Genomic DNA, 15815 nt, shown 5'->3' on the forward strand with positions numbered 1-15815 from the left:
TCACTACACTGCACTTTCGTTGTTCTGTACGTTGCTTTATCGTCGAGGTCACGGTACGGTACCTTATTGTTTTTGGTGGTGAACTTTTACCGGTTGAGTTTGGCTTGACTGCGACGACATCTTACGTCCCTAGACCTGTCATCTGAACGGGTGTCTTGAAGCGGTGTTACATAAAGTTGCGGAACCAAAGGGTTGGTACATGAAGTTGGTTTGGGGTCACACATGAACCGCTGTAAATAAATTTATCACAGCATTTATTTCTAACTCTTCCTACAATTCATAAAATCTAAAACATGAGTTATCTATTGTTTACAGATTGTTTGAATTCTCTCATTCTATTTGAATCCTGATTTCACATAAATTTTTACCATTAAACTACTGCTTCTTTGTATCAGAATTGATAGATCTTCCTTCATAAATAATCAAAAGTTTTGTTATAATTTAATAAATTAGCGTTCAGTTAAAAGCCTTAACGCAATGAGAAAACACAGTCCGAAAAATATAAAACTTTAGCAAGTCTTAAACTCAACATAATATTCAAAAACACATTCCAATTTGAAGACTATCTTCCTGACTTCCAGCAATTCCCTCCTTCCTGTACTTCTTTAGAAAAAATTATAATTATCTTCTATCTCTAATAAAATCAAAAGGACTATTCTCAATAAATATTATCAACTTGAACAATGCTTTGGAATAATGGCTTTGTTGATACAATACTCTGATGGAAGTTTCAATTAATTAAGTTCCCTAAATTATATTTTAACCTTATTTCACGTACCTTAGCGGTTATTTGAAAAACACAATTATTCCTACATGATGAAGAAACAAACACAATCGAACTTTTCAGGACATGGCACTACTAGAAAATTTAAACTTTAATAAAAATAAAACTAACTCGTACATTAACTAATAATATAAGCTTGCCCAAAAAGGGCAAAACAAAATGACTACATCTTCACTCTTGTAGTGCTCCTAGCAAATTGTTCTCCGAAACGTAATCTGGTCTCTCGGCTGGCATGGGGAATCGCCCCACTACTGTATTCAGAAACAGGTCTCCTATTGGGCGACTGAAAATATGCGAATCATAATTATTTGACCAATACTCACGTCGCTTCTAGAGCCTTAGAACCAAAATGTAATTGCAAGATCATTAGTTTGTTATAATTGCTGTTTTACTCCTTATCGCACTCTATTTCGCGACAGGAAGGTTAAGTTTTAGAGATAATTCCATAATCTACATTCCTCGACGACTCGGAGCCACAATTTTTAAATATCTATCCTGGGAAACTCGAAGTCATGGCCGTTCATCATGAAGAGAGAGAAAAAAATCTATGTCGCTAACTCACTTACAATAATGCCTCCTGCCTATTGCTTATTAAATTTACTATCATTATTACTTGGAAAAGGCCTGAATTAGAAACAGTGCTCGGCACACCCTCCTCAGAGTGATTCATCATTTACGAGTTATTTCAATCATTATGTAATGAGCTATTTTGTCTTTGATAAACGATAACAATATGTATGCACTTACTTGTAAGATCATTATCGTTGATTAAATGAAACTAAATCAATCATTATGTAATGAACTATTTTGATAAACATTATGTATATCGTCTTTGATAAACGATAACAATATGTATGCACTTACTTGTATGATCATTATCCTCAAATAAATGTAACTAAGAGTATTTAAACCATCATATTCTGTATGACAGAGTTAAGCCGTGTCCACACTTAACAAATGTTCGACAAACATGTTCGGCAAACATGTTTGTTTAGGAGCTCAGAGACAAACATTTTAAAAAGTTTGTACAATCATTGTTTGTCAAACAAAAAATTAATATTTTTCGAAACATGTTCAGTGTTCACAGCTGTAAAACATAGAACCTGTTCTTCCCACTACAAATATTTTGTTTGGTGATACATCCACACTGGCCACGAGCTAACATTGTTTGTGAAACATAATGAAATTTGCTCAAACTTTTGCAAAATACAGAATATTATAACTCTGGGAGATGACATAATAATTATTATTGTTGAACAAAACATATTAGAAGAGTTGAAGGCGGGTGACCGTGGAAATTTAGAGAGTGACCGGCAACATTGTTATCAGTGCTACTGTAGACGCTTAGTACGACAGGTCGCCGATGATATATGAGGCGAGACAAAGGAAACTGTCGCTTCTACGTGCAAACTTTTCCGACTCTGTTCTTATCACTGGCAGGAACGAGAGAGAAACTCCACGCCTTTGTTTCTTGAGGGAGCGCTGAAGGAGTAGAAGGTGCCCCAAGGTCTACTGGGGATGTTTGGCCTCATATTTTCCGCTACTATTATTATTCTGCTAGCTTGACTATCCCGATGGTATTCCCCAAGATGTTCAGATTGTATTCAAGGCTGCAGCTTCCACACTCTATCGGCATTCTTCTCGAATGGATTTATAGTTATGAATTATTTCCAGCCCTCCATTATAAATTATCGCCGACAAGCATTGTTTTTGAATTCTTGCTAGTTCCAATATGGGAACGGAAGCTGTCACAGTCCCACAAACTTTGTCAACTACTAAAATAATAATTCATTTTGATAGGAAATCGATAATAAACCTTCGGAAGATTTAAAGTTTTGGTTGATTATCAATTCAATTTATCAAGAAGTGGAAGTTTGACTGTCAAATGAAATTTAGCTTCAGTTCACCAGGCATGGTAGAGCTTAGATGCTCACTTGATACTCTCACCATATATATGCTCTGTAATCTTGAATTTATTTCAGTTAGCTGGAAGTGTAGGAGGCGAGAAGGCAAGCCTTTGCTCTAAAGTACGATAGATGGACTTATAAAGGCGGAATGTACACTTGTTATTATAGGAGCAGGCCGGAAGAAGTGATATAACCTTGGATTTAGCATGGAAGTGTCGTATTAATCTTATGAATGGATGCGAGCCTAGTTTACCGCGCTTTCTGCATACTAATACAAGTTTGCTGCAGGGTTTTCATTGTGGAAGGGAGACCCTTGTCTCGGCTGGATCCTTCCTCCTCATCCCTCTCCATTCACCATTCCAGGCTTTCCGTCTCATTGTTTCATCTCGCCCGACTCCTTTTCTTCAGCTACTACCAACTACAAGATAGTCTCTACTTATAATTATATTATAGCAACAGAGGCAAATCTATAAGAGAGGATGATAGTACCCAATTACAAATTTGCTTTTTCCCATATTCAAAATTACTAAACAAATCATTCTTGTTTCCGAGTTCTTGGTAGGCCTATAGGGTAGGTCTACTGTATACTACGTTCTCTCGAGATGTAACACTTCGATTTGAATTCCATTCATGAATAACATGAATGAATCATTGAAATTAATTGTTTTTATGAATAATCTTGGAAAAATGTTGGATTGAAGTGAGGTCAATGTCAAGATCTGGGTCAAGATAAGGTGAATATTCAACATAGATTTTTATAAAAGTAAATGAATATTGGGTGATTTCGTATGTTAATATTATTAAATTTCCTATTTTTGCAGCTAGCAGAGAAAAGGTTAACGCTCCAGTACACCAGTAACCCAGACTCTTTTTTGTGTGTGCTTTTGTCCTTTCTGTCAGCTCCACTGCATGATTATGCAATTCTCGGTACCTTTTCTCCAACTATTGCTGAGAATTCTTACGTCTATGTCTCGTCAATTTCCTGTCACTTCAGTCAGTCAAGCAGTATAGTTTGTTACTCAAAGGTGCACGACTTTCGGATCTGACCAATGTACAGTGATGGACTATTCTCATCTAGAAAACGATTTCCCACTCGCCTCCTAATTTATTTCATATTATTCTAATACTACTCAACATTACTAAAGTAGTACTTCATGTATTCTGTGTTTTTACCACTCCAGGTTCTAAAAGCTAGTAAGTAAAGGCGAGCCTAGCGAGTCTGCCAACTGGTAATGACTTCAAAATCATCAATAAGTCATTCCAATACCTTTTATCATTTAAATACCGATGGAATACTGGAATATTAACATTGTTAATGATAACGTACATTTCACTACGTCTCCTCGAATACAATCTCCAATGAAAGATTTAATTTCATGGGTATTTATGAATACTGTTGAATATTACAGCTTGATCCATCAATCATGTCTTTCTTCTGAAGCATTTTAATATTGGAAAGGAGTGGATACATTTTTGCACGATTCATATCAATGGTCTGTGAATATGAAGCCTTTCCCAAACTCATACCAATCAAGGGTCGGAATTGCTCTCTTCTTAGGAAAGCAATAATTGGGTATCACGCTCCCCTTATCGCTAAGGAAGGGAAGATCCCCTTTGTTTCCCGGAAATGGGCTCGACTCCTACCTCAGCTGTTGGAAATTTGTTACTCTTTTCGACCTCCAGTATACGAAGCAGGAGAATGAAAGCTTTACAGTATTTGTTCCGCAAAAATAGCACGTATAAATTCGACGGAAGCTGTGGGGCTGTTTGGACCAAATGTGCAGCCCTCCCGCTGCTCCAGCAAGCCCTAATTAATTGGATACTGTTTATGGAAAACAACCGCACCATGACGGTAGGGAGGGGGCTGAGCTGGCTCATCCAGGATTTGTGAATGAAATTACACTCGTAGATCCAATATGAATGCAAAATTTATTTGATATAGGTTTAATTCACTAAATTCCTTTTGTTTCAATAATATACATGACAACTTTGGAAGATAAAAATGATATAACATAAAACCTTTGCTTAGAAAAAAACCTTAGTGATAGAATAATTCAAAGAAGGTAATGAGATTTGTATTTCCATATGTATATTATATAACATTTTGTGTATAGTACTCCAAAAGGATTGTTGAATTGTTGTTGAAGAAGATCCGCTATGACAGTTAATAAGAAGACAAAGCAAAATTTTTGCTTTGAAAAAATCATTCAAATCCACCTTTTAGTGTTATACAAAGGAAATGTCGTCAACTTGGAATAATTTCAAAATGGAGACTTCACGGCCGATGATGTTAATTTTATAATATCACACATATACCGTAATTGTGAAAGGTTTTTTGCCAATATACAATACAATACAGTCTCCAAATGAACACTTTATCATGGAATTTACCTTTTCGAATCCATACTCATTCGAAAGCTTATGAAATGGAGAAGTCTGTGAATTATTGAAACTTCTATAATTACCCAGAGGAAAATCGCGTAAAATCGGTTTCAAATTTGACTTTGAATTTGAAGAATATTTCAAATTTGAAAATGGAGCATTTTTTTTAAGTTAAACCCTAATAAAAAACTACAAAATATCTAAAAACATATACAATTACATCAATCTTGTTCGAAATGTGTTTCTCTTTCCAACAATACCCTTGAAATTGAAATTCGACCAGTAGTTTTCGAGTTATTGAGTATTTAATGATTGGAAGTAGGCATTTTCTGAAAATATCGAAAAATCTATATATCTCGAAAACTAAGGTCGATAGGAAAAAATTTACTGAACATTTTTTGTCAGTAATGTTGAGTGGAATCTATGGTCAATGGCTGTTACAACCTTGGTGGGACACCCTGTATAAGCTTTCTGTGTTGTTGTGAAGATAATGCTGTGGTAAATATGACGTGAGAATGACTTGATGTTGACAAAACCACTATTCAATTTCAGACAATCTCTTAGTTCCAATCAATCTATAGTTCAAATTATAGTTATATGTAAATATAAATTATTATCCATAGTTAGACAATCTATAGTTCCAATAAATCGAGGCTTTCGAACACATCAAGTCGTTTTAATTAGATAAGAATGTTTACATTGACAAACATGTAGAGCAATAAATAGAAAAATAGAGCTTGTAAGAATTTATCAAATTTGATCTTCGCTCAGTTACGCTGTAAACAAATTACCAGAAAAACCGTTGAGTTGTCTGAATAATGAAAAATGGTGGGAGTCTACAAAATGGGAGAGGTAGTAACATGTTGCCTCAGATAATACTTTTAGTAGTGATAAAGAAAACGAGGAAAATATCTTGGTTGGCAAACTTCAGATCACGGTTTGACAAGACTTGGGAGGAGCTGTACTAAGCACGTGAGCAGTAACAAGAAATGAGGTGAGCTACGATGATCGAAGACATCCACATACGGACTGCCACTTGAAAAAGAATATTTGCAACTTCTATTGATGCATCTTCCCATATAATTCTCAACTTCTTCTACCTCTCACGAGAAATCAGGATGAAATGTTCATATATTTCATAGAATCGGTAGATCAAATAGGGATAGCATTCGTAAGCTTAGTATCTAATTCGAACTATGTTCATCATTCATAATCCCCATAGCGGGAAATCTTCTCAAGTTTATAGTCTGCTCTCAATATCTAGGAAAATCACTATTTTCCTGCAAATATATGTTCCTCGATTGTTCATTAGACTGAAGCTTCCAGCATCAGTCATCACTATCTCATCATCACTATCTTCCAAAGAATTTGGTTATATAACCAAATCGATATAACCAATCGATACCTGTAAAATTTTTTTGTGAATGTATTTTATTGTTTCTGAGACTATAATAGGTGTTCACAATCATTGTTATATCATAATTCCATAATTAATGTTTGATTGCAGATGCTCCTGAAGTGGAGGTGGAGCGCAGTTGGGTGCATTCTGGCGAAGGTTACGAGGCCCAACTGGTATGCATCGTCCATGGGGAGCCCCAACCCAGTGTGAGTATCTACTACTTCTCCAAACTTCACCAGAAATAACAAACATCGTTTACAGATGGAAATAAATTGGAAGTTGCATTTGTTTAAATGCTAATTAATGAATAATTATTATTAAACGAAATCCCGAATAAATGCTATAATTCCCCCCCCCCCCGAAGACTTCTGCTACTGCAAATATTGACTACATAGTGAACAGCTGGATGGAAATTCGATGAGCGGTATTATACAAAAATTATTTGTCTGCTTATCGAATATCCATCTAGCTGTTCACCCTTGTGTCAATATTTGCAGTAGCAGAAGTCTTCGGGGTGATTTACAGCATTTAATTGGGATTTAGTTTAATAATAATTGAACATTTTTTACCACAGTATCCTGTGAATCTAACAATACAATTTCATTGAAAATGGAGTCTGAATGATGAGTAGATGTGTTCTACGTGTTTCGTGTTCATCCAACTATGGAAATTGAAATAATGCTGCCAAGAATCTCAAACTATCAAGTTATTTCCAAGATACATAGAACAATAGCAGATAAACCATAATCTCGCTCACTAGGAAATCTCATGAATATGATATATTTTTCTTGCATAGCATATATTTTCGTCAACAAACGTGAGAAAAAATATTTATAAAGACTACACCTTTTCCAACTTTATTTGAGAAAGTATCAATTGTAGACTAATTATTAAGAATAGTCATTTGTATTTGAGCAAACGTCAGATGTAAATGAGAATAGTCAATTGTATTTGAGAAGTCATCACTTGTAATTGAGAATAGTGAATTTTATTTGAGGAAGTATGATTTCAATTCGAGAACATACGATTTGAAATCGAGAAGTTGTCAGTTGTAATATTGCGAAATGATTTTAAAAAACCAGTACCGTACTTCCAGTACTTATATTTTTCATAACTGTACTCTTATAAAATAATATAAAAATATATCTTATATTCCAATGAAAAGTTTAGTTTCTAAATAAAATATAATTTTCAAGCCCCAAAATCGTTTGAAAGATTGCCGAATTGTTTGATCAAGAGATTCAATTGATTGATGATAAACTTCAATTGCGCCGTAAACATAGAGAATTCTTCAAGTGCAATGTTTGGAGAGAAAAGTCGCATTGCCAATACATACATAGAAATAACTCTCTTTAATCATTCGTAAACAGTACACGGAAAATACTTCCACCATTGAAAATATTAATTTTCCATCATGCAAAGCCTATGATAGTAATTCGTATAATGTGTACGTACTAAAATATCCTTTCCTGCTCAAATAAAACCTGTACTGTAGGCTACATGTCAATTGGAAAAGTTTCTAATTTTTAATTGATCTCTTCTCATTTACATTTGACGATTTCTCAAATACAATTCACCACTCTCAATCACATGTGATGACTTCCCAAATACAATTGAATATTCTCATCTACATCTAACATTCTCTCAATTACAAGTGACTATTCTCAAATACAATTGATACTTTCTCAAATCAACTTGATACTTTCTCAAATAAATTTGGAAAAGGTAGTACTCATTACACCTTTTCCAATTTTATTTGGAAGACTTTGATGTTTTTGTTGTTGCATCTTGTTTCAAGGATGAACAGTGTGAAATATTGTGACTAAACGTGACTAGTCTTTTCTTGACTAATCGGTGTGTGGCCAGCCTAAGGCTAGCTACACACACATCGATTTTGTTCGTACGATATTCTGCCGTCCGTAAATATTTTATCCGTTTAAACAGATGATTTCAAACATATGTTTTTTGTCCAGTTTCGTTCAATCTGATAGAATAGAATCCTATACTATCAAACGAGCAATTTCTGTTTTTAGGTTCAGATGTTCGGATGTTTAGATGTTTAGATGTTTATATGTTTATATGTTTGTATTCCACCGGATCTCGAAAACGGCTCCAACGATTCTCACGAAATCCAGAACATAGTAGGTCTATACTCTTGAAGATTTACATTACTTCTGTGGCCCGTGTCAAGGTTAGATAGTTAGTTATTTAGAATTGAATAAGAGGTCGGATTCTTCGTTTCTTAGGAAGAAAGAGTTTTTTTTTACTACAATTATTTCCTCAACATGTGTTTAACACTAATTAATCTAGCTCTAGAAAAGAGGTCCTTGTATTGTAAGGAGTGCAGATATCCATATAAAAAAACTTAATCCATTTTCATTTCCTAAAAAATCTATCAGGTATTGAATGAATACGATATGAGTATCAATGATTGCTAAAATTAGCTTAGGGTGAAATTTCAAGACCGAATCCTCAAGGATATCCCGAGAGGTTTCAGACTAAACCATGAAGATGACAAATCTTGTGAACTAGAGTTGATGTATCTTTCTAGTCACAACCTGACTTCAATTATTCGAAAGACTGTTACTTGAATACCACAAGTCCAAAATTGCTGTGATTCCAGTTAGTAACTGTTGAAATATTGGAACAATAGCTCCAGATAAAATTGTAGTCACTTGAGAAGCTCTTTTTGTGCTCTACAATCTGAGATCAGGTATAGCGATCTATCTCATATTCCAGGTACACCTGACAACAATGCTTGACAACAAGACAACAATGTTTGTGAAAAACACCTAATTTTAAGCTTCAAGCATCATCACCAACTACATTGTCCTCACATTGATATTTCGCATAAGTTCTTGAGATTATGTTCTATGAGAATCACCCGTTAGATACACTTCATTTCAGTATTTCCTAGAGGAGAGGCGTGCTTAAGGACACCTCACGGATCAAAATTTCAAACACATAACTTTTGACACAATGCTCAGATTTCATCTTACTACATTTCATCCTTCTCGGTTCGTCACGGCGGTTCAAAATCATGCATAATAAGTCAAATTCGGTCGAAAAATGGAAAATTTATTGTTGAGTGTACTTAAGCCCATATTCCAATACGCAGAAAATGACCAATTTCTATATTCAAAGTTGCATGTCTTGTGGAATACTTCTGATAAAATTTCCAAATCTAGTGAGAATGTGAAAATTGTCCCCCTCTACCCACTCCAATAAATAATACTATCGATTCCAAAACAATTTGGAAGTTAAGATTTTGAAAATGGCGATTTCAGTTTTTACATTTTTTTCGTAATTTTACTGTTGATCAAGAGTTTCTAAAACGAGTCTGATCACAAATTGTAGATAAATTCATCCTCTACGAACTCAGTTGCCTAAAATCCATCTTGAATCACTTTTCGCTATCATAGAACTGCCAAAACCGTTAATATGAGAAAAATATCTACAATTTCCGGATTTTTTTCAACAATCAAATCTCACTTTACGAACATATTTTTTCATGAATTGTTTACAGCAGATGAAATAGAAAATTCTATTGTACATTTCAAGATCATATGATAATTTTTATAATAAGGGGTTACCGAGATACATAGCTTTGAATATAGAAATTGGCCATTTCTTATGTATTAAATATAAATAATTACCTACACTCAATAATGAATTTTCTATTTTTTGACCGAATTTGACTGTTGATGCATGATTTTGAACCGCCTTGGCGAGCCGAGAAGAATGAAGTTTAGTACGATGAAATCTGAGCATTGTGTCAAAAGTAAATTATAAGTGTTTGAAATTTTGGATCTTAAGCGTGCCTCTACTAGGAAATACTGAAATTAAGTGCATTCTTACCCATGAACTTACAAAGTAGATGGTGATGATGGTTGAAGCTGAAAATGAGGTGTTTTCTACAATACAAGGAGCATTGTTGTCAGGTGTACCTGGAAATCTATATGACATAGAGCGCTCTATCTGATCTCAGATTGTATAGCACAAAAATACGCCTAGAGGGATTTTGAAATATACATCTAAATTGTAACAATCGGAAGATATTGTTGATTAAAAACTAAAATTCATCAAAATTGATTTTTTCTTCAAATTTTACTCATTTTTGAAAAATTATAACAAAGTACTCATTGGAGATAAAGAGTTCCGAGTGATCTCATTTTTTTCAGAATTATATAATCTGGGGGGAGAGATTTGGCAGAAATAGCTGAAAACTGGAAAATGAGCTGAAAATACGAGGTTTTTGGGCTATCCTGTATCTAGCACAAGGAAATCTTGCATGAAGAAATTGGTTCTGGACTTCTCTTATGTACCCAAATAATATATTAAAAAATCAGAACTACAATATAAATTGCAAGCACACCCCCTTTTTTATGTCTATATTGACTGGACTAATAGTATCATTCATAAAAACGTAGGGCGATAAACGATGTTTAAAAACATGGATGTTCAAAAACATCGATGTTTACTGTTCGATGTTTTTCACTTATCGATGTTAGGATGAAAAAAACATCGATGTTCAAAACATCGATGTTTTGTCTTTCGATACCCATCCCTAGTATTCAGTGCCGGTTGCAGAAAAGCCGGGTTATTTTTAATCCTGATAAATTCCAGAAGATCCATTTTTTGAAATGGTCTTCTCTGATTTGTTCACGTGAAATTAATCAGGATTGAAATTTGAACGGCTTTTTTGCAACCGGGCCTTTGTGAGGGAAATTTTTGCATTCCTCTGGGAATCAATCTCTATTTACTGTAAATAGAGATATGTTTATATGTAACATTTCTGTATGATCTATGGATGTTATTATAATTTCTTCTTTCGTAATAAATGTTTTATGCTTTTGTACTCCAGAGCGAAGCTCGGTCCCCTATATTATTTATAAGCACGGCAAAATATCGTACGAACAGAAACCGATGTGTGTGTGCAGGGCTCAAGAAGGATACTTTATCAATGGTAGAACCAGTCTACTCAAGATGTTGCATGAATCGGTTTGATTCGAATTATTCGTGTTTCAGACGGTTTGGTACCAGGATAGCTTCACACTGGAGCCAACGGAAAGGAGAACGATGGATTCACGTGGCAACAAACACACCCTCACAATCAGAAACGTGCAAAGCAGTGACTTCGGCAACTACAGCTGTGTTGCAGAGAACTCTCTTGGAAAATCTCGCAAATACATGGAACTATCAGGTAATATCATCATTCATCCAGTAATACCAAGAAAATAGTTTTGTAACTTTTGTATTTAAATTATTATCATCATCATATCATTCTCATAATATTGAAAATTCAGAAATGGAAATTATTCAATCACTCAAAACTTATTTTTCTAGAATAAAAGTTCTATTCATTCATGTACATGGGCACTAAAAATATCCAAAATCAAACACAAATTGGATTATTATCAGGACTTTATCACAATGTGATCAATATCATTCTTCGTACATTCAGTTGTATCAGATATATTTTTTCCATACCGAGTCTTTCCTACAAATCACGTACTACCTTGAAATTACATATAGCACCACAAAAATTACATAGATTGATTACATTAATTACTAATTACCATTGATTAATTATTAGTTACATAAAGGCCTCATATCAATTGATTAATTATTAATTACATGAAGGCCTCATTTCTACTTTTACCCAATACTTGTAGATGAGTATTTCCTGTGAATTCAATAATTATTATTATACTGTATTCTTCTAATATATCATATAACTGACTTAATGGATTGAATAATAACTTGGGAAATTTGATTAAGTTATCCATAACAATCGATTCACGATTGTATCTGGTTCCAGAGACTTTAGCTAACTGAAAAGCAAATGTGTCATAATTATTAACATGATAGCTACATTATAAATTCCTCAGCGTTTGGTCTTGTCATATTCACAAAAATGGATTCAGGGTATCTGGATTTTGGTTTTTGGCTTTTACTTACACTTTCGCGGCTAGAGTTCATATTAAAAAATCTCATAAAGTTATCCAAGTGGGTGACCAATATGAACTTTGATTCAAACTGATAGATTACGTATATATCTCATGATGTTCAACACGACTGATCTCGAAGTTTGTAACTACGATCTCATTAATTTTATCGGCGATTGGTTGGGAATTGATCGTCTGGTTTCTCTCTCATCTACAAGTTGATCCCGGCCAGGCGAACGATTAAGAAGTTCAAGCGCCTACCAGTGAGGTTCTTCATTAAGGCAGCTGCCCTGCTGGGGCTCGGATTAAGCCCCTGTCGCCTATCGCAATGTTTACTTACAGACTAATCACACGACTCCACATCCCCAATGCCTAGTATCAACCCTCCGCACCACAACATCAGCCGCAAATCAACCTTCTCTTGCTCCTCACCCTTTCGCTCATCCTTCACGAAGAGTCACCAACTCTGAAAACTCATATCATGAACTTCTACGAATGTCTGACTCAAGATGAAATTGAATATAGAAGATGATTCCACTGCTTTTCAAATTTCCAACTTTGGACTCATTTCAGATCAATTCGTTTGAATCAAGGTGGATAATCCACAATACAAAAATGAAAACTTCCATTTGGAATTCACAGCTTTCACTTATGTAAAGATAACCATCAATGCCTTTATCAAAAAATTATCACGAAGTGTGAGAAACCAGTGGTAATTCGATTCTACGTTTTAGTGTATGATACAGTTGTAGTGAAACACTATTGATTGTATTGCAATGACATGTATTATTGTTGAACAACATTTCAACTTATCAATAATAATGATACTTATATTCTTAGTTATTTGTGATGAATTCAAAAAAATCAGCTTCCTTGAAAATATGTCCAGTGAAGAGATATCGGCTCATTGCGAAATATAATAATTTATGGCTTCACCTAATCATTCGGATTTGTAATTTGTATTGATTAATAGATAAGTAGAAGAAATTTGATTTCAAGGGATCAACAATACTCCTCTGTTTTTACTTTCCTTGCCCTATTACCATAGGTAAGGAAAGTATTGCTTTCCAAAAAAAATTAAGGTACCCCAATTTCAAGTTTTCTATACGTTTCAAGGTCCCCTGAGTCCAAAAACATGATTTTTGGGTATTGGTCTGTGTGTGTGTATGTGTGCGTGTGTATGTGTGTGTGTGTGTATGTCTGTGAACACGATAACTCCATTCCTAATTGACCGATTGACTTGAAATTTTAATCTTAAGGTCCTTATACCATGAGGACCCGACAATAAGGAATTCAATAAAATTCAATTCAAGATGGCGGAGAAAATGGCGGATAATTACTAAAAAACCATGTTTTTCACGTTTTTCTCGAAAATGGCTCTAACGATTTTCTTCAAATTTATACCATGGATAGCTATTTATAAGCCCTATCAACTGACATGAATCCCATTTCTGGGAAAAGTTCAGGAGCTCCGTAATATTATTGAGAAAAATGGCGGATAATCACTAAAAAACCATGTTTTTTACGGTTTTCTCGGAAACGGCTTTAACGATTTTCTTCAAATTTATACCATGGATAGCTATTTATTAGCCCTATCAACTGACATGAGTCTCATTTCTGGGAAAATTTCAGGAGCTCCGTAATATTATTGAGAAAAATGGCGGATAATCACTAAAAAACATGTGTTTCACGATTTTCTCAAAAATGACTTGACCGATTTTTTTCAAATTCATACCCTGTATAGTTATTTATCGGCTCTATTAACTGGAATAAGTCTCCTTTCTGAGAAACTAATGGGGGGTCCACCCCATCCTTGAGAAATGGACTTTGTAGCCTCCATCTCGTTCATGAGGTAGGTAGGTAGAGCAGTTCATAAAAAGAACACATAGTCGAGATATTTCATCTGTAGAACAGCTGTTTTGACGACTTTAAAAAATATCGAATTTCACAATTTACACAAAGGAAAAAGTACTCTGAAAACAACTATACACATATACAGAAGTCTGATCGTAGTTTCAAATATGTTGCCGCCAATCGTCATTATGTTATTCCCCTAAATCATTCTCGTTTAAAATGAGGCTTATAGTTCAATGAGCAAGGAAAGTTGTGTGAGTGTACCACACCAGATTTTTTTAGTTATGGAGGTGACTCTAGATATTGTTACTTTAATTGCTATCTGTACGCGAATTCACTCGTGTTAATAAAATAATTATGTATGTGATAATGAATACACATGATCATTATTATATTATTGTCCATAGCATTCACAAAAATAATGTTGAAATACTCTCAATAATTGAAGAAATAGAATGTCCAGAATCAATGATAAAAATCATTCTATAATGGCATGTATTGAAATTTTATGTCTACAAGAAATAAAATTTTACACCTGGATAATATTTCGAATATCTATCTATTACAGAACAATATTTTAATATATTGTATCACTGATCTTGTATGAATTTGATACAAGGCTGCCTTAACACTCCGAAGAAAACTGATTTTCTCATGAGCTACCAACTTGGTCAGAATCACAAATGGAGCTTCCGTGTTACAGGGGCCGCAACTAATAACGTGAGATTGACAAAAAGGGAGTTTCTTTGTTTGAAGAGAGCTCGCTGGAACAGGCGAAGTCTTATCTCTCTCTCTCAATCTCCATTTGCTAGTGAATGTGGGTGATGCAGTGGCACATCCCGGTTGCTTTTTCGGATGCGCGGGTCACTGAAAATTCGGGTCATGCCCCATGCCCAAGACACCAGCTCAGATTAGGACTAGTGGACCCTGTCCCTTCGACTTCTCACTCGCCGCTCTCTTTCTTCACTCGTCAGCCCGCACAGAGCGGCCTCGCAACCCAACCGGTGTCGTGTCGATCGAAGCTCTGGTCTTGATAAGCCTTGGGGTCTTTCTAGTGATCAGCGGCGCGTGAATGAAGCTCTCCACCGGCTTAGGCTGTCGCCTCCTCTCTTGCAGATCTGCCTCCTAACGATCCTCCCACTTGTCCATCCTCTTCACATGTTATCCTCGTGCTCGAGCCTGGCCCTTCGCCTGCGGCTCAGCCCAAACAAACCAACCATCCAAATGAACTGTGACTGAATGCTCAGTAGTTTGCTAATCTAGTTGTTCAACCCCCTTTCCACACAAGTAATTACTGCAGAAGACAAAAAATGTGTCTGTTTTGTATAAACACTTTCAACTCTCAATGAAGAAATCGACCACTCCTCTCTTGATTGGCTCGTGATTTTCTGTTCAACATTCAAAATAAGTCAATAATTATTATATGTCTTTGAAGTCGAAATGATCTATTTCTAGATGTAGGCTACTATTATTTTACTAAATCTACAAGAATTTAATCTAATAATATTTGCTTGCGTCCATATTACCCCACACAGGGTTGG

General features: G+C 34.9%; 1 protein-coding gene across 1 annotated transcript in view; it reads left to right on the plus strand.

Annotated features, from left to right (window-relative positions):
- LOC111055736 (protein amalgam) overlaps positions 1-15815 on the plus strand; it is a 418452-nt gene that overhangs the window by 373268 nt on the left and 29369 nt on the right. The window contains exons 6-7 of the mRNA XM_039422760.1: positions 6581-6678; positions 11501-11675. Coding sequence (XP_039278694.1) covers positions 6581-6678; positions 11501-11675 — 273 coding nt within the window. The remainder of the gene's footprint in view (positions 1-6580; positions 6679-11500; positions 11676-15815) is intronic.

The sequence above is a fragment of the Nilaparvata lugens genome, chromosome 3, assembly GCF_014356525.2.
Source record: "Nilaparvata lugens isolate BPH chromosome 3, ASM1435652v1, whole genome shotgun sequence".
NCBI lineage: Eukaryota > Metazoa > Arthropoda > Insecta > Hemiptera > Delphacidae > Nilaparvata > Nilaparvata lugens.